This window comes from Aedes albopictus, chromosome 3, assembly GCF_035046485.1.
Source record: "Aedes albopictus strain Foshan chromosome 3, AalbF5, whole genome shotgun sequence".
NCBI lineage: Eukaryota > Metazoa > Arthropoda > Insecta > Diptera > Culicidae > Aedes > Aedes albopictus.
In genome coordinates this window covers 164027869-164046002 of record NC_085138.1, presented here as the reverse complement: position 1 = coordinate 164046002, position 18134 = coordinate 164027869, and the positions used below count along the sequence as shown (strand labels likewise).

The 18134-nt window shown below is 39.3% G+C and overlaps 1 protein-coding gene across 2 annotated transcripts in view; it reads left to right on the top strand.

The window, feature by feature from the left end:
- The window catches only part of LOC134291406 (prostaglandin E2 receptor EP4 subtype-like), a 91905-nt gene extending 74228 nt beyond the window's left edge, over nt 1-17677 (top strand). The window contains exons 4-6 of one of the 2 annotated variants that reach the window (XM_062859117.1): nt 16545-16816; nt 16882-17045; nt 17257-17677. In XM_062859117.1, the coding sequence (XP_062715101.1) occupies nt 16545-16816; nt 16882-17045; nt 17257-17335 (515 nt within the window). In that variant the 3' untranslated portion in view covers nt 17336-17677. Of the gene's footprint in view, nt 1-16544; nt 16817-16881 lie in introns of both variants that reach the window. The other variant, XM_062859116.1, reaches the window with a different exon arrangement.
- Nucleotides 17678-18134: the final 457 nt, after the last annotated feature.

Below are 18134 nucleotides of genomic sequence, written 5' to 3'. Positions count from 1 at the left end.
ACTGGTCACTGATATTCGTAACCGACCGGTGGTTGAACCCGAGGCTCACTATACAATTACAATTTACTTTAAATTAAATTGTCCCAATAGCAGGGTAAGTGTTAACAAAGTCATTGTAAATGTGTATGGTATTTGCATGACTTGATGAATGGTTGAAACAAAGGTTAGAGGAACGCGGAACAGTAAAAAAAATCGAGAACGGCGCCTGCAGAGCACCCTGCCAAACGGTAAGACAACCCTTGAAAAAAACAATCTTTAGCATCTCCACGGTTGGCTTGGCAATTAAGTTTTGTTAGAATCTCACTTATGGCTGTCTATTGGAGATTTGTGGAATACTGTGATTAAATTCACTATTGTGGAAGGCTGCGTCGGTGTGAAATAGTATATTAAATTGCGATATCTTATTTATTCTTCATCAAGACAACTGTTCAAATATTTGAAAAATAACGCCGAATCAACAATTATGCGTAACAACACTTCGATAGCGGTTCCGTCTTATTAACATGAACAATGTTCCTTTTCAGTATGTTTTTTTTCGGTGCAACTTGTTATCTCATTTGTACCAGCAGAAAGGCAGTTATTATCATATGTATTTGCCAGTATCTCAAAATACCCATACTGCCCATAAACCCTTCTAGTCAGTGTCGACTTAAAAAATGTTTTGAATTCTCGCCGGTATTTGCAATTTTGTTGATGTTCTTCGTTAGAACAGAGATTGACTGATAATTCAACATCGACTGTTAATTGAATTGAATTCACTGAGATGAATGTAGATGATGTGATTAAATTCACTATCACGAAGCGAAATAAACAGCCGTAAAAAGTATTTAAGGATATTCACTGAGAACAAAAGAAGCTGTGATTAAATTCACTCAGAGCGTAATGAAGGCTGTGATTAAATTCACTGACATGGAGAAAAGTGAGAAACCAAGCAGAGAACAAAAACTCATCGAGCACATATAACCGAAGTGGTAAACGCATGGAAAGCAAAGCCATGCTAAGGAAGACGGGTTCGGCTCCCGGTCGGTCCATGACTTTCATAAACTTTGGAGAATCTTCGTACCTGCCACACGGTGTACTCATTCGAAGTGGTTTTTGGCAGAGGGGGCTCTTAGTTGGTGGCTATAGAGGCACTCATTGATCACTAACTGAGAAGCGAGAGTTGCTCAGTCGAGACGTTATCTTCTAAACGAAACTTATATCATTTATTTACCAAGTTCATGGTAACACTGAGACAACAATTTGCCGTCATAATACTCGATTTGCAGCTCAACGCTCGCTAGATCACGCTACATCTGGTCCGTCCTTCTTGCTCTCTACGCTCCATGACTTCTTCTTCCAACCAGATGATTAGTTAACAGCAGCTTTACAAGGTTTATTGTTCGGCATTCTTGCAAAATGCCCTGGCCGCCGTATCCGTCCAGCTTTGGTCACTTTCATAATGTTAGGTTCACCGTAGAGTACAGCGGGCTCGTGGCTCATCCCTTTGCAGCCACACACCGTTCTCCAGCACGACACCAAAGACCGTCCTTAGCACACGTCGCTCGAAAAAATTTCGAGTGTTTGCATGTCCTCCTCGAGCATGGTCCATGTCTCGTGTCGTGTGAGAGAACCACCGGTCATTCAAGCGGCTTGTACATGGTACGGGGGTAAACCTTTTTATTGACCGCAGTAGGCGCGACTTCTACTGTGCCTTCGCATTTTACTGTTCACATTATTGTTATGGGTAGTACGCAAGAAATTTCTTGGCCTATCTCGATACGTGGAAAATTCAGGCAAGGAATCGCTCAAGAAATAATAAAGCGTCGCTTTATTCCGGATCCTAGTGAAACGAAACGTCAAATCAAATGGGGCTTGCTGTGTTAAATTTCTTGACCATTCCAGTCACGGAAAAATAATGCACTGATCGAAAATTACTTGAGCGATCTCGTTTGAAGAGCATACCTCCCATTAGCCGTTAGCAAAGAACCGGGGCAGACAAATTCTTTTACCATCTCGAAAGTATCCCCGTCTATCTTAGCATTGCTACCGAGGGATGTTCTTTCTCGCTCAGTTCCACCTACCAGTATGTGCTTTTTTTTAGCCGCGCTCACCACCAGCCCAACTTTTGCTGTTTCACGTTTAAGGTGGATGTACACTGTACATTGTACAGTTCCAAATGTTTTAGCAATAATATCCATATCATGCGCAAAACAGACAAATTGGTCGGATTTAGTGAAGATCGTACCCCGGCTGTTGAGCCTGGCTCGTTACATTACACCTTCCAGGGCGATGTCGCAGTCCCCGTTATTCGATGAACTGGATAGTTCACCCGAAATCGATAACGAAACTCATTGAGAGTGAATAGAGTAGTGATTAAATTCACTAAGAATGAAGCAAAGGTTGTGATTTAATTCACTGACATCAAGAACAAGAATGCAGCACGATGACAAATAAATGATTAAACTCGCTGGATGATTTGTGATTAAATTCACTGAGGGTTTATAGAAGGTTAAGGTTAAACTCTCTGCCATGGAGAAAACAGGAAGGCGAAACTTTTTAGGAAAGCTTAAAGGTGACGTAATGGTGGCCATTGAGAACTGGAATGTTAAATAGGGCAATGAAAGAGGAATGAGGTCACGTTAAGAAGGCATTCGATGACTCCTTGAATGTCCACTTTGCGGCAGTTGTGTGAAAATTCATTTCTTCTAAAAGCTTAAAATCAATGTTTCAGAAGAAATCCGAAATGAATGCAAATGTAACACTCAACTCTATGTAGCTTCTGGATAACGGTAAAACTGTATTTAGTAACGCCTATATGATTTTTAACAGGAAAAACTGCGTTTAAAAAGTCGATAATTGCTTTTACCATCATTCAGGTTTTTGAGCCATAAGGCGAAAGAGTTATTACAAAAAAAAAAGTTTGTAAAGTTCGAGAAGTTGGAAGATGCTGGAAAAGTTCTGTAAGTTTGAGAAGTGAAAAAGAAGCAAAAGTGAAGGAGACTACAGAATTCTACCATTTCGTGAATAAGGTAAACGGGTTTTTATGTCGATTCCGTATCCGTTTTGAGTAAATTTCAGTACAGAATCTACCAAAAGTAGATTTGTCACCATAGCGGCAGTACCAAGACACAGAGGAGAGGAAAGAAAGCTACGTAGTCCATCCTTAAGCCACTTCGAACTGTAGGAAGTCGTCATTACTAAGGGATCCAGTAGCGATGAGAAGTGCTGTGTGATATCCATTACGTATGCCAGCACAAGGAGGCAGTTGAGTACAGTAATGGTGATGTGCGCAAGACAAAAGAATTCCTAACGACAACTTCAGGATAGATTGACGAGGTGAGAAATAAGTAAGAAATGCTAGCTTAAAAATAGCTGTTGTTGGTGTCCGTGAAGTGTTGTGCATTTCTATTTACATAGCACGAGAACTACATACCAGCATGTTCAAAAGACTTGAAGGCTTTGCCTTATCATTCAATTGTACCATAAATTAGTTCTTTCCAAGCCAGGATAGGATAGACCCATGAACGATGTTGGGGTGATTAAAAAAAAATCAAGTGATACAAGTTTTAAGTAGAAAATCAATCTTTCAAGTGTTCCAATCTTTTCAGCGTATTAAGAAATCGTGAAGCAGTTGCAAGCAAGTGAATAAAACGGAGATTGAATTCAGTTGTAACGTACGAAATACACTGTTCGTGCATTTACAGTAAATTGAAAGGAAATGTTGGAATCAAGTTGATCGTAAAAGAACTGCAAACCTTGAGAAAAAAAAAACACTCAAGAAGTAAGAAGTGAAAATCGATTTACAGGTAATCACGTTCTAAAAAAAAAATAACAATACTGTGCATATCATAAAATTGATATGAGATCCGTTGTAAATGCATGTCTTCCTTTGTTGTTCATGAAGTCACCAACTCGCGATATTAAACAAGTCTATAGATACAGACCCCACTGCAAGCATGGCATAGAAAAATGCTCATATTGGGTATGTAAAAGAAAATAAAAGGATTCGCAATCGGTTTTATTGTTTCTGTATGATTTGCAAGTGCTTTCTTTACATATTATACACACCCAAATTTGAAAGAACATTGATCACTGCAAACAATGTTAACTAAATGTAGTGAGGTAACGAGTTCTTCACTTACTAGAGGTGATCGTTCTATATGTTCTACTATTCTAGACAACGAAGAGTGGCAACAGCTGATAATTAAACTCGTAATTTTTAGGCTGAAAGGTTTTCTGGAGGCAGAGAACCAACCTCAAAGAAACAGTCAATCTATGGGCCTAGCCATAGTTATGAATTCAATCTGATTGTAGAAAAGGTGAGAGGAAGCTGATTCCTTGACATTCATCGCAATTTGAAAAGAAAAGCAAGACATGACTACACATTTATTGTGTAGGCGTACCATGAGCTCAGATTAATAAAATCATTAGGTATATCATCTGCTAGCGTCCGATAGGTTATGTGAGGATATCACAGAAGTATTTAAGTTCAATGTTCAGATGTAGATTAAAGAAAGGGGGATGTGGTGACAAATACCTTATCAATAACGATTATACGATGCACACTTATGCATACGCGCACCTGCGTGGTGGGTCGACAACAAGCATACGCTCCGCGGCGCCGCTCAAGAATGATCAGTCTTTTATACACACTCGAGCCAGCCACACGCGGTTACCACAGGATTGATTACGTGTTTTAAGCAAAATTAGAACCCCTCAGAAGAAAATTGCAAAAATCGATGTTTTCCCATACAAACTTCAAACGAGTTTAGCACCGCCCTAATGTTAACGGATTTAGCTGAAAATTTGACCTGAGCATCGTGGCGTCATATAGAACGAAATGAAAAGGGGGTCCATCGAACTTTTTGACATGTGTTTTTTCCATACAAGCTTGAGCCACCCTAACTTACAACTTTCACGAAGTATGTATATAGTTATTCTTGCAAACAAAAAAGTTTGATTCCCAATTTCTTTGAAAATATGGACCACCCCAATTTTCATGTATATTGAAAAGAGGGCCTTATTTTTGGGAACAACTTTGTAGAAGACCATATTAATCCACAAAATGTACATCAGTCCATCCTATTTTTTCTCACTAGTTGATTGTCCCATCTTTATCAGTAGATAGCGTAGGTAGCCCGATCGATAGCCACTGATCGGTATCGCTCGGTGTCATACTCTCCACTGACCTCCTCGTATCGCACAGAATACGAGAGGCAGATTAGTTCATATACAACCGTACGTAGTATCGCGTCGCGCTCGAGTTAGGCGAATAATTCGATCGAGCAATAAAAGTGCATTAGTGCCAAAAACGAAGTTTCAATAAACCGGTTGTTTTTGATCAAAGTTTTGTATCGCGAGTTTTTGAATAAGTGTCCGAACATCTATCGCCAACGGTCCCGGAAGTGTAAACAATATGAAAAACAAAAATTTCGAAAAATGCCAAGTCTTACCTTTTCAATCAGTTGTTTTGGACTCCCACGTTCAAAATTTGAGCAAAATCGGTTGAGCCTAAGGGGGCGCTCAAAACGCTTGAAGTTCGTATGGGAAAACTTGGCAAAATATATGCAGTAATTTTAGGTTTTCGAATTTTGCCGCTAGGTGGCGCTGTAAGCGTTCAATAATCAAACCCTTTGGTGTTATTGTAGGTGACTATATGCCAAACAACTTTGTCGAAGACCGCAAAGTGATCCAACGTCTGTGAAAAAAGTTATACCCTAGGAAAAGTGAGGATAAACTTTATTGTTATTTTTCCAATACATGTAAAGGAATAATATCAATAATGAAATCTCAATACTTTGCCTCACTTTGCCTAGGGTATAACTTTGTTCACAGCCGTCGGATTACTTCGCAGCCTTCGACAAAGTTCTCTGGCATATAGTCACCTACAATAATACCAAAGGGTTTGATTATTGAACGCTTACAGCGCCACCTAGCGGCAAAATTCAAAAACTTAAAATTTCTGCATACATTTGGCCAAGTTTTCCCATACAAACTTCAAGCGTTTTGAGCGCCCCCTTAGGCTCAACCGATTTTGCTCAAATTTTGAACGCAGCTTCTGGGAGTCCAAAACAACTGATTTAGGAGGTAAGACTTGGTATTTTTCGAAATTTTTGTTTTTCATATAAGTGTGGGCCACCCTACGCTGAATGCATCTTTCCTCGTAAATCTGTTTCGTGGACCATTGTGCATTGTGCTTCTCGGTGGTTGAATGGGAACGACCACGTGCTCCATCACGAAATCTGAATCAAGCAAGCCGTGCTATAACCGTCACAGTTTTTCAAGCTCTTACTGTGGTGTGGTAACACAGGTTGTCAATCATGATTCATAATGATACCCAAATGAGATGCATTACACTAGTTTACAGCATTTTTGAACTCGGTAAGCTGATGATTGTTTTTGGTGTAGAATCATGCCCTGAGTTCGAAAACGCGAAGGAAAAAAATTACAGTAGAGCGGAATTTTTTTCGATTTTCCATACAAGGTTGATGATTTGAAATCGATTTTTGTCCTATTTTTAAGCAATGTCGCTCAATTCACACATCTCATTCTCAGTAATCAATACTCCGATTGAGCTGAATTTTTTACTGTAACTCGCTTACATATGATATGTCAAATAAACGTTGAAAAATAATTTTTAAATTGTTTTTTCTTATTGAAAAAAAAATACATTTCTTTTAATATTTTTGAAAATTTTGCTAAAATTTAAGGAGATCGTCCCCAAAACTCACCAATATCTTGAATTTCATCAATCTGACGCAAAACCTGCATTCAGATGATCAAAAGGTATTATATTCAGCTTTTAATTTATGGAAAAAGATTTAAAATTGGTTGATCAAAACACAAGATATTTAAATTTTATTAAATTCCATATTTTTAAAAGTTGTAAAACTCTATGTTGAGCTAAAACTCAAAAACTGTTCTACTTTAGATTTTTTGAAGCACGGTTACGAAATCAGCGCTAAATTATGCTTCAAAAATTTTGGTCGTTGACAGAAGTTCACGACTTTCATTTTATGTTGTAAACTAGTGTTATGAACCATAATGCATTTGATTGAATAGTACCGAAAAGTAGGCCGTTAGGATATTGAAACGGCAAGTATAAAAGTAATTTTAAAGTGCCAAATTGCAAAAAAAAAAAAAATACAACAACACAGTTAACCAAACTTTTGCTAAAAAACATCAAATTAGGCAAGAAATCATGATACCCACATTGATTGCACCATTTCATTGCAGAAACGGAGAATTGATCATCTTAACCGTTGGATAAATGTTAAACTCGTGCTGAAAAAACCATAATTTTGCAACTTGTTGCATAAATCAGTAACAAATTTTGAAAACGACGTATAATCAATGCTACTCCATTGATTATACGTCGTTTTCAAAATTTGTTACTGAAATAACTATTTTTATTTTATTTTTTGCCTTTGAAAATTAATCCGTTTTGAAATAATGTACGATTAACTCATGTTTTGTAAAGTTCATGTCTCTGAATAATAAATAATAGACGGGTGAATTGTAGCCTTTCCGAATGTCCCAATTGGAGCAGAGCCTGTTTCTGAACAAAACTGAAAAAAATAATCGGGAAGGATGTTTGAATAACTCCTGAAGAAAGAATCCGGGGAGATTTCTTCATAAATTTCCGCTGTGATTCCTATACAGTACCGCTAAAATCCATATTTGAGGCCCCAATAAATGACTTACGGGTGTGAGTCCCAGAATACAGTATGTAGCAAAAATTAAAAAATAGCTGTTCGATGTTGAAGATAAAAGTTTACATCATGGTTCAAAGTTACCTTCATCACCAGGATCCCCCTTAATACCTGAACTACCATGATCATTGAGTTGGTTTTCCCTTCATCCCTTCATCCCAAGTCCTTCAAGGCATCCTTCTTCTCCAACCCTCCCATCACTCTTTTGATTCAAAGTAATTCTTCCATCTGGGCCGATATTTCCAACTTGAATACCGGGCATGCCATCAAGGCCAATCCATCCATCAACACATTTGCTTTGCTCCTTTGAATCCTCGAATTTACAGACCAATTCTTCCTGATAGAGTGGCCCTAGTCACCTGCTTGCATAGGACTAAGTGGGCCAACGGCCCCCTCATAACCAGTTTATTTTTTTCGTCCGTTGAATCAATCACGTTTTGGTGCTTCGAGGCTTATGGAATTAGTAATCGAATTAGTAATCGGATCAGACAAGAAACCCAAATGGACTAAGAAATGAGTAATGTTGGAATCATTTCTCGGAAGCTCACCAAGAACCAAGAAGTTTAAAACGTTACAAATGGATGCCACAATGGGGTTAACGCAATGTGGTTAACGCTATGGATCGCCAATCCGGAGACGGCGGGTTCGATTCCCGTTCCGGTCGGGAAAATATTCTCGACTCCCTGGGCATAGTGTATCATTGTACTTGCCTCACAATATACAAATTCATGCAATGGCAGGCAAAGAAAGCCCAGATAACTGTGGAAGTGCTCAAAGAACACTAAGTTGAAGCGAGGCAGGCCAAGTCCCAGTGGGGACGTCGGGCCATTAAGAAGAAGAAGAAGGATGCCGCCAACTTTGCATTTAACTGTTCGCTTTCTAAAAATCGACCATGTGGGTCAATAAAGTTTTTCGACCAAAAAATAAAGCAGTTATTTTTTAATATTTTTGACATTTTCAATTTTATACCATACTGAAATTAAATGGTTTATCAAATAAACAATTCAATGTGAAAAAAAGATTAATACCTATATAGGCCCAGCATGCGGCTACTAGCAAGTTGTGCGGCACGTGCCTGTGCACCTTCTTTGGGGCTTTCAATTCCGGTAATCGTCAAATACATCATCCGAAAACCACACAAGGTCAAGGACGGCCAGTGAAGCCGTGCTTGCCGATATTTGACACCACTTTTGGCTACCAAACGCGATACTAAGCCGCTGCTGCCAGAGTAGGAGTTGATGGTGGTAATCATTAATTGAAACATGTTAATGGAAATTTCCACCCTTCAGTCGAGTTGTTCTCATAAGAAGTTTAACAATAATGGCCAGAGCACAGGCGAAACTACTGGGGGTGCCAGGCTGTTTGAAGTGCACCCCCTGGCAAGAATCCGTAATTTTGCCCATGGGCCAGAGATGGAAAAGTCATGAAAAAATGCCTATTTGCTAATTTCACTGCCCTTAGTAAGAAATAATCATCGACGACATTAATTTACCATAACCAATCAGCTTGAGATCTCCAGTTAGCCTAGTAGATGAAGGTTTAAATCGTCAATCCGATGACGGCAGGTTTAAGGCTCGTTCCATTTGGATATTTTCTCGATATCCTGGGTAAAGTGTATCATTATGTCTGCCTCACAATTTCCAAGAAAGCTCTTTGATTTCACTGCTCGACAAAATTTGGTGTTATGGGATGAGAAAAAATAGGGGTTTGGGATCCTATAAGTGTCATAGTGAAAGAATTTTTTAAAAATATTGTACCGGGCCATCACAGTTTATGACCAAAGTTTGTATGGGGTTTTCAATTGATATGTGCATTAGAACGTGCCGTGCATATATTTAGGCGTTTTCGGTATTAAGGTTTGTTTCGCCAATTTTTTTTTTAATTCGAGCCAACTCAAAGATTATCGATACCGTAATCCGGGGTAACATTGATCAGAATTTTCAATCTTTCTTGAATAATTCTCTTGTTTAAGCAAACGTTACATGTTTTATATTTTTAAAACAAGTACTGGCCTTCTGAGTATGTGTTAAGCTACTCGAAAAAGTATTGCAATACTTTAAAACATGTTTAAATAGGTTTTTTAATCTAATTTTTGATTTTGCTGATTTGGGGGGGTAACATTGATCATGTCAGTGATCAATGTTTGTTTGTGTTGAAAATACCATTTCTTACTAAATTCGGGGTCGCTGATTTCGAATATGTTGTCCAAATTCTTACAAGTTATGTACTTTTTGAGATATTTTGAGATCAAAATCCTCCAAATCGCGAATTACGCCTAAAGGTAGGCAATGGGTTAAGAAATTGATAGCCTACTTTTTATAAATCTTATGAAAAGCAGTATTTTCATAGAAGTTTCGGTTATTAAATCCAACTCTTGGATATCATATTGAAGTAGTACAGTGATTTCGAACCTCATATTGTATCTAGTATTCCTGCCATGCATGAATGTTTGACCATGTATCTCATTGCGGTACGAAAGACATTTATGGAAAAATCGTTTTATTTCAATGTTTATGAAATTCAATTTTCAAGAATTACATGTCATTTAATAGCTAAATAATAGCAGATAGCGATATACCATTCAATAGCAGAAACTGATTCAATATAAAATGCTTGTTTGAACATTTCATGAGGTCGGTCAAGCCGATCAATGTTACCCCGCTGATCAATGATACCCCGTTTTACGGTAATTCAGAATTGAGCATGAGCATGAGCATAGATGACCGCACAATTCGTAGTTGCTACTCCGTGATTGACCAGAGCAATCGAAATTGCACAAGGAACCAATGAATAGGGCTTGGGACTAGCTTACTATTCTCAATGTACACAGTTCGAGAGCTCTCAACTTTATTAAGGTCAATAACGGCGCCGGCCACGTCCTTACGGTCATCCAGGAAGGGAAGGGAATGTTAGTAAGACAAACGTTGTTAAAAAGACCGCGAATCGCTGCATCACCACGTTTGTCTCAGGAAGGATTTTTTCGTTGGTTGGGGTGGGTACATTGTCAGTCCGGGAGTCACCTATGTTTGATGATATGATTTGACAATGGATCAATATACACAAACCGCCGTTAACAACCGACCACTTTTCGACGCAAAAACTAGCCAAAAAGAAAATTCTATCGCGCGTCTCTACTCCACTAGGGAGCAGAAACCTTTAGTCTATTCCACACAGAAATACACTGAGCGCCCGGATTTTTGTCTCGACCGGCGAGCCCGAACTAACACTTTTCACTCTTTTGTGTAAATGCAAAAAATGAAAAAAAATATTTATTATCAACTTAAAGTGTATTGGGAACTAGTGCCGACGGGAAGCGAAAAATTCGGAACCGACTCGACCCGCGACGTATCCACCGCACACTCGATTATCGATAATTCAGAATTCCAGAAAAAAATATCTTAAAAATAAACTATTCTAATAATTAAAGTTTTTATCCACAATTATCAAACCTTTTTTACTCGAGAACCTCAGTATTTCTCGAGAACCACTTCGATCTTATCACTGAATTTTACCAAATAATAAGCTTGGTTGAATAGCTAAATTTTGTGATGCTTATTCATGGAATAAATACAAAAACAGCATGCCAAATTTTCCAGATATGCCGGAACTGGTTCTGGTAGAGAAAAGAAGGACTGCTCCTAGAGTGCAGTTATGTGCTACTGATACACGAATTTTCACTTGTATTCAATTCAAACAAACGTTATGCTAAGAGCTAAATACCTGGGGTTTCTTTACGATTTTTTTCGAGGACACCTTCAGAAATTCCTTGAGGCATTTATTCAAGAACTTCTCCAGGGATTGTTTCAAAAATTCCTCAAGGGACTTCTGCAGGATTTTTTCATTCGTGAATTCTTCCATGAACATCTCGCAGGGTTCCGATATCGTGATTGTTTCAGGGTTTGTTCCAAGAAATGCTTCAGGAATTTATCCCAGGATCCCTTCAGTATTTTTAAAAGATACTTCTGCAAGGATGCATCGACAAATTTCTCCAGGTTTTTTTTCATAGCTTTCTTCGGTGATTTCTTCATAGATTGCTCTTTCAAGAATTCTTCTATGAGTTTCACCAGTCATTCCTCCGGGAATTTCTCATGGGATATTATTAGAGGTTCCTCCAGTGATTGTTCCAGTGCTTTTTTCAAGGATACCTCCAAGAATTTCTTTAGGGATTTCCAAAGGAATGTAAACAGATATTCTTTTAAATATTTCTGCAAGTGTTCTTTCAGAGATTTCTGCGGTTTCTTCTCCACATATTCCTTTATGAATTCCACTAGAGATTGCTTCAATGATTCAATCTGGAATAATTCGAAGTATTTCCAGGGAATTCTGGGAATTCCTGCGGGGATTTCTCCAAGTATCCCTCCAGAAATTCATTTAGAGATACCACCAGAAATTTCGCCAGAAATTCCACTATCGATTTATCCAGGAGTTCCTCTGGAGATTCCTTCAGAAATTCATACAGGCGTTTCTCTAGGATATCCTCCATGGATCCCTCCAAGAATTCCTACATTTATTTCAGAGACTCCTCCAAGGAATCCTCCAGGTTTTCCTCCATGTATTCTTTATGAATTTCTCCAGACATTCCCCCAGAGACTCCTTCAGTAATTGCTTCCGGGATTTTTTTCCAAGAATTTCACCAGGAATTCCTACAGAAATTGATCCAGGAATTCTTCAAGGGATTCCTCCATAGATATTTTTTAGGGACTCCTACAGGAATTCCTCTCAAGAATTCTCCAGGAATTACTTCAGGGAATCCTCCAATAATTCCATCACAAATTCTCCAAGGCATTCTTCCAATAAATTTTCCAGGGATTCCTCCTTGGATTCTTGCAGAGATTTGTCTAGGGTTTTTCAGCGATTCCTCTAGGAATTCCATCAGATATTCCACTAGGAATGGCTTCAGGGACTCCTGGGATTGCTGCAGGAATTCTTCCTGGGATTCCTCCCGAAATTGCTACAGGAATTCCTTCAGGGATTCTTCCAGGAATTAATCGAGGAATTCCGTTATAAATTATGTCAGCAATTGGTCCAGGAATTTCTCCAGGAAAGCCGTCAGGGATTCCTTCAGAAATTATTTCCAGGATTTTCTCTAGGAATATTTTCTGAAACTTTTCCCGAAATTCCTCCAAGAATTTTTCCAGATCTTCCTCGAGGAAGTGCTGCAAGGATTCCTCCAGGAATTCCGCCAAAAATTCCTCTAGGAACTTCTTCAGGGGTTTTTCCAGGGATTTCTTCCCGAATTTCTCCAATGATTCCCCAGGGTTTCCTTCAGAAATTCCTTCAAGGATTTCTCCAGGAATTCCTCCAGAAATTTCTCTAGAAATTCTTCCAGGAATTTCCCAGGGGTTTTTCTTTCAGATTTTTCTCCCAAGGTTTCTCAACCCTTAGATCTAAGATTTCCCCAGAAATTTATCCAGTAATTGTTGTAAGAATTCCTCCATAGATTCCTCCAGGAATTCCTTCAAGGATTCCTCCGGCAATTCCCAAAGAAAAACCGTCAGGATTTCCTCCAATATTTCATCCACGAATTTCTCCTGGAACTCCTCCAGGAAATTCTCCAGGAATCACTCCAAGAATTTCTTCAGGAATTTTTCTAGGAATTGATCCAGGAATTGCTAATGTACATCCTTCAGAAATTATGTCAGCATTTTCTCCAGGATTTTTTTTCAGAAAATGTTTTAGGGATTTTTTTCAGAAATTCTTTCAGGAAATTCTTCAGGAATATCCTCAGGAATTTTTCAGGGATACCTCCAGGCAAAAACATTTTTCCTGGAATTTCTCCTGAGATTCCTTCATGAATTTCTTCAGGGATTCCTCCAAGGATTTCTTCACGAATTTTTACAGGAATTTTCCCAGGGATTCTTCCGGGAAATCCTTCGAAGATTTCTTCAGGAAATCCTCCAGAAGTTCCCGTAAGGATTTCTCCTCCAGGGATTTCTTCAGAAATTCTTTCAGGAAATTCTCCAGGAATACCTGCAGGAATTTTTCAGGAAATTTTTCTGGAGATTTCTCTAGAAATTCTTCTAGTAATTCTTTCAAGAATTCCTCTAGAGAATTCCCCAGGAATTGCTGCAAGGGTTCTTCCAGTAATGATTGTAATAATTCCTCCAGAGATTCCTGAAGAAATCCCTTCAATGATTCCTTCAGCAATTTCTTAAGGAAAACCTTCAGGAATTCCTCCAGGCATTCCTCCGGGATTTTATCAAGGAACTCTTCCAGGATTTTTTTTTTCAGGAATTCCTCCAAATATTTTTCCAGGAATTGTTCCTGGACATCATTCAGAAATTATGTTAGCAATTCCTCTAAGAATTTCTCCAGGAATTTCTCCTGAGATTCCAGGAATAGCTTCAGGGATTTCTCTAAAAATTTCTCCACGAATTTCTCCAGGGATTTGCTCAGGAAAATTCTTCGGAGATTCCCCCAGGAAATTCTCCAGAAATTCCATCCAGGATTCCTCCAGGAAATCCTTTGGGAATACTTTTAGAAATTCTTTCAGGAAATTCTCCTGGAATACCTCCTGGAATTTTTCAGGGATTTCTCTAGGAATTCCTCCAGAAATTCCTGCAGGACTCCACAAATTTCTTCAAGGATTTCCCCAGGGATTCTTTCAGGAATTGATTCGAGAATCTCTCAAGGGATTTTTTCAGAAATAGAAAAATAATAGAAATAGAAACTTCATAGAATCCCTCTGGAGATTCCTCTAGAAATCCACCCAGTAATTCTTTCATGAATTCCTCTAGAGATTTCTCAAGCAATCCCCACAAGAATACTTCAAGAAATTCCTCCAGACATTCCTCCGGGATTTTATCCAGGAACTTCTTCAGAAACATCTCCAGGAATTCTTCCAGAAAATATCCCAGGAATTTCTTCAGGAATTCCTCCAGGAACTGCTCCTGGACATTCTTCGGAAATTATGTCAGCAATTCCTGCAGGAATTTCTCCAGGAAATCCTCTACGGGTTTCTGCAGAGATTCTTTCACGAAATTCTGCAGGAATACTTTCAGGAATTTTTCAGAGTTTGCTACAGACATTCCTCCATAAATTCATCCAGGGATTCCTCCACGAATATCTCCAGGGATATTCCCAGAGATGCCTTCATGGAATTCTCCAGAAATTCCTCCACGGGTTCTTCCAGGAAATTATCAACGGAATTTTTTAACAATTTTCACAGCAATTCTTCCCACAATTCCTCTGGAGATTTCTTAAGGAATTCTTCCAGAGGTTGCTCCAAGAATGCACCCAAGAAATTTCTCCAGGAATTCCGGCTGGGTCTTATCCAAGAATTCCTCCAGGAATTACGCCCGGAATTTGTTAAAAAGTATCTCCTGGATTCTCGCTAGAGATTTTCCCAGGAACTCCTTCAGGGATTTCTCCAATAATTCTTCCAAGGATTCTCCCAAAAAATCATCTTGGATTTCTTCTAGGATTTCCTCATGAGATCTCTTTAGAAATTTCTCTAGGTATTCCTCCCTTAATTTTTGCAGGAGACTTTCAAAAAATCTTCCAGGGATTCTTCCGGAAATACCTCTAGAAATTCCTCTAGGGACTCTACAAGGCTTCTTCCAGGCATTCCTGTAGGAATTCATCTAGGAGAAATTCCACTAACGAAAAGTATTGGAAGATAATTTAAAAGGGATGCATTAAGGAACCGGGGAATGCTAGGTTAGTCCTCAAAGTTCGTAATTTCCAAAAGATTTCAGCTATAATTTCTTATGGTTGTTTTGTAGACATTTACAAAATAAAAAAAACGGAACAAAATAATGCACGAGTAAATAAAAATCCTTAATGTTTCAGAAATTGGTCACCACTATCAGCATCACGTTGATTTGTGTAGATCAGGTGAGCTTTTTTTCGTATTGAACAAAATACAACAGCGTGAAGGATTAAATAATGCTTTAAGAATATAATGTTATTATATTCAATTTCATCGTGTTGCGTTTAGTTATAAAAGCTAGTTGGTAAAAAATTGCTAAGGGTGCTTGCCCCCCCCTGACCGAAAAGCTGACTACGCCCTTGGCCCGGTCCAATATTTTTCAAAAATTCTTTCACTATGACACTTTTATGGTACCAAACCCCAGTTCTTTTTTTCTCATCCCATAACAAAATTTAGTGTTAAACGGTGTTACTAATCGAAAAAGTACACAAACAACATTACGAGAAAGCAGATTAATTTCCAGTGACAACGTAAAGCCATAAAGGAGGAGACGAAGAAGAATCAATCAGTATTGTAGAGGATGATGCCCATAGTTTGAAATTTGCACAAGAAACGGTGGAACTGAAAAAATGTCATGACATTTTTTCCTTGAAATTCCTTGACATTTCGCATCCATAATCATGATACCTTCTTCTTCTTTATGGCTCTACGTCCCCACTGGGACTTGGTCTGCCTCGCTTCAACTTGGTGTTCTTTGAGGATGTCCACAGTTATTAATTGAAGGGCCTTCTTTGCCTGCCATTGCATAAATTTGTATTTGTGAGGCAAGTACAATGATACACTATGCCCAGGGAGTCGAGAAAATTTTCCCGACTGAAACGAGAATCGAACCCGCCGTCTCCGGATTGGCGATCCAAAGCCTTAACCACTAGGCACTGGAGATTCCAAGACCTATCTAAGTTGGTATAGTCCAGCCGATTTTATGAATGAATTTTGACAGGAGGTAGCATCCAATAACCCGTAAAAATCAATATCATCATCAACATTGTTGTCACTTCATAAAATGGCTCATTCAAAATTTGGGTTGTGCTGTGACGCATTTTTTTTTCTAGGTTAGTAGCCGCATTCATACTTTCGAAATTGCACAATATTAGAATTCTAGGTATTGGTTAAACTTCATTTGTTTTTCTTTCCTCCAGGTATAATCCTGTGCACGGGGATAGTGATATGCAATCTGAGCGTGCGCAAGGTACTGTATCAGTCCCACCACAAGATGCGAAGGCAGTTCCGCTCAATCCAGCCGATGCCGATGGTGGAAAGGGCCACCCTAAGGAGCTCGCAAAAATCGACCAGCTTCACCGATTCGTCCATCTTCCGGATGGTCGGCGAACCAACGACGGAGGAAATCCGCTTCGCCAAACTGATGACGTTCCTGAGCATCAGTTTCCTCGCCTGTTGGCTCCCGCAGATGGTAGGTGTCGAATGTGATACATATATTTCTGGTTGGTTATATGATTTCTTTCCTTTTCTCCCCAGGTGTCCATCCTTCTGGCTCAGCTGTTGAAACCGGAAGTAAAGGCACGGTTTACCTGGTTCTTCGCTCTGTCCGACATACTGATCCTACTGCACTTCATGCTCGATCCCTACATCTACGTCCTGCTGAGACAGAGTGGCCGCAGCGACTTACGAACCATGATCCGGTACGTGTTCAGCCGGAGTCAGTTCAACATCATGGACACGGCCATCACGCCCATTCAGAAAATTCAGACCAACTCGTCGCCTCTACCCTAAGCCTCCGAAAACCAAACCAAAAAACTAACGACCCCAAGAATGACTTCTCACACCAAAAAAAAAAATCACCAAAACAACCCAGTACGCTTGTTTTATACACCCTTGTCTCCCTTATCCTAGGTTGGCGTGGCCAGCGCGCAAAGCTCCCGCGAGGGACAAAGGACGAGACACGGTTACCACGACGGATACCAGCGACTGAGAAGGGGGATGCGCTTGCTTTCCTCTCGTCGGGATATGGGGATGTTGTGTCAAAGCTTTAAAAAAAGCCTATTCTCCGTACCAGAATGCAATTGAAAACGCGCATACCTGCTCTAGTATTGGAGGAAAAATACTCAGGAACTATTTTTATAATGCTTCCTGAAGGTGGATTGCAATTTTATCCAGTCTATCTACAATTATCATCGCTTTGGTCAAAGTTCAAATTACAAAATACGTAACAACAACAAACCAAGTTTGGATGTGATCAAACGTTGTCGAACAACATACATTATGTTACCAAAATCAAGAGAAATATATTATCCTTTGGATATGGTTGAAATAAGTCGGTGTTGAGTTTTATTTATTATCCTGATATCCACGGTAGTTGACCCAATTAACAGTGCCTAGCTTACCTTGTTGACTACAAAGTAACTTTACCCCAACGCCGAGCGTATAGTAGAGTATTATCTTCGTGGGTCTTGGGCGATGTTCTTCCAGTTTCCCCGAACATATATCGCAGTATCTTCTTGATCCGCGTCCAGCCAGCGCGTTCGAAGCCACCCACAAGGTCGCCGACCTCTACCTGGTTCCCTGCTGAATATTGTTTTTGCTATTGTTTCTTCCAACATTCACACTACGTGTCCAGCCTACTGAAGTCCGCCGTATTTTATACGTTCCACAATATTCACATCTTTGTACACTTGGTACTGTTATCCAGTCGCAATAAGAGCATACCAGCCCTGCGACTTACGATCTGTCGATCGGTTCGAAGAGATGAACAGAATAAAGAATAGCTTAGT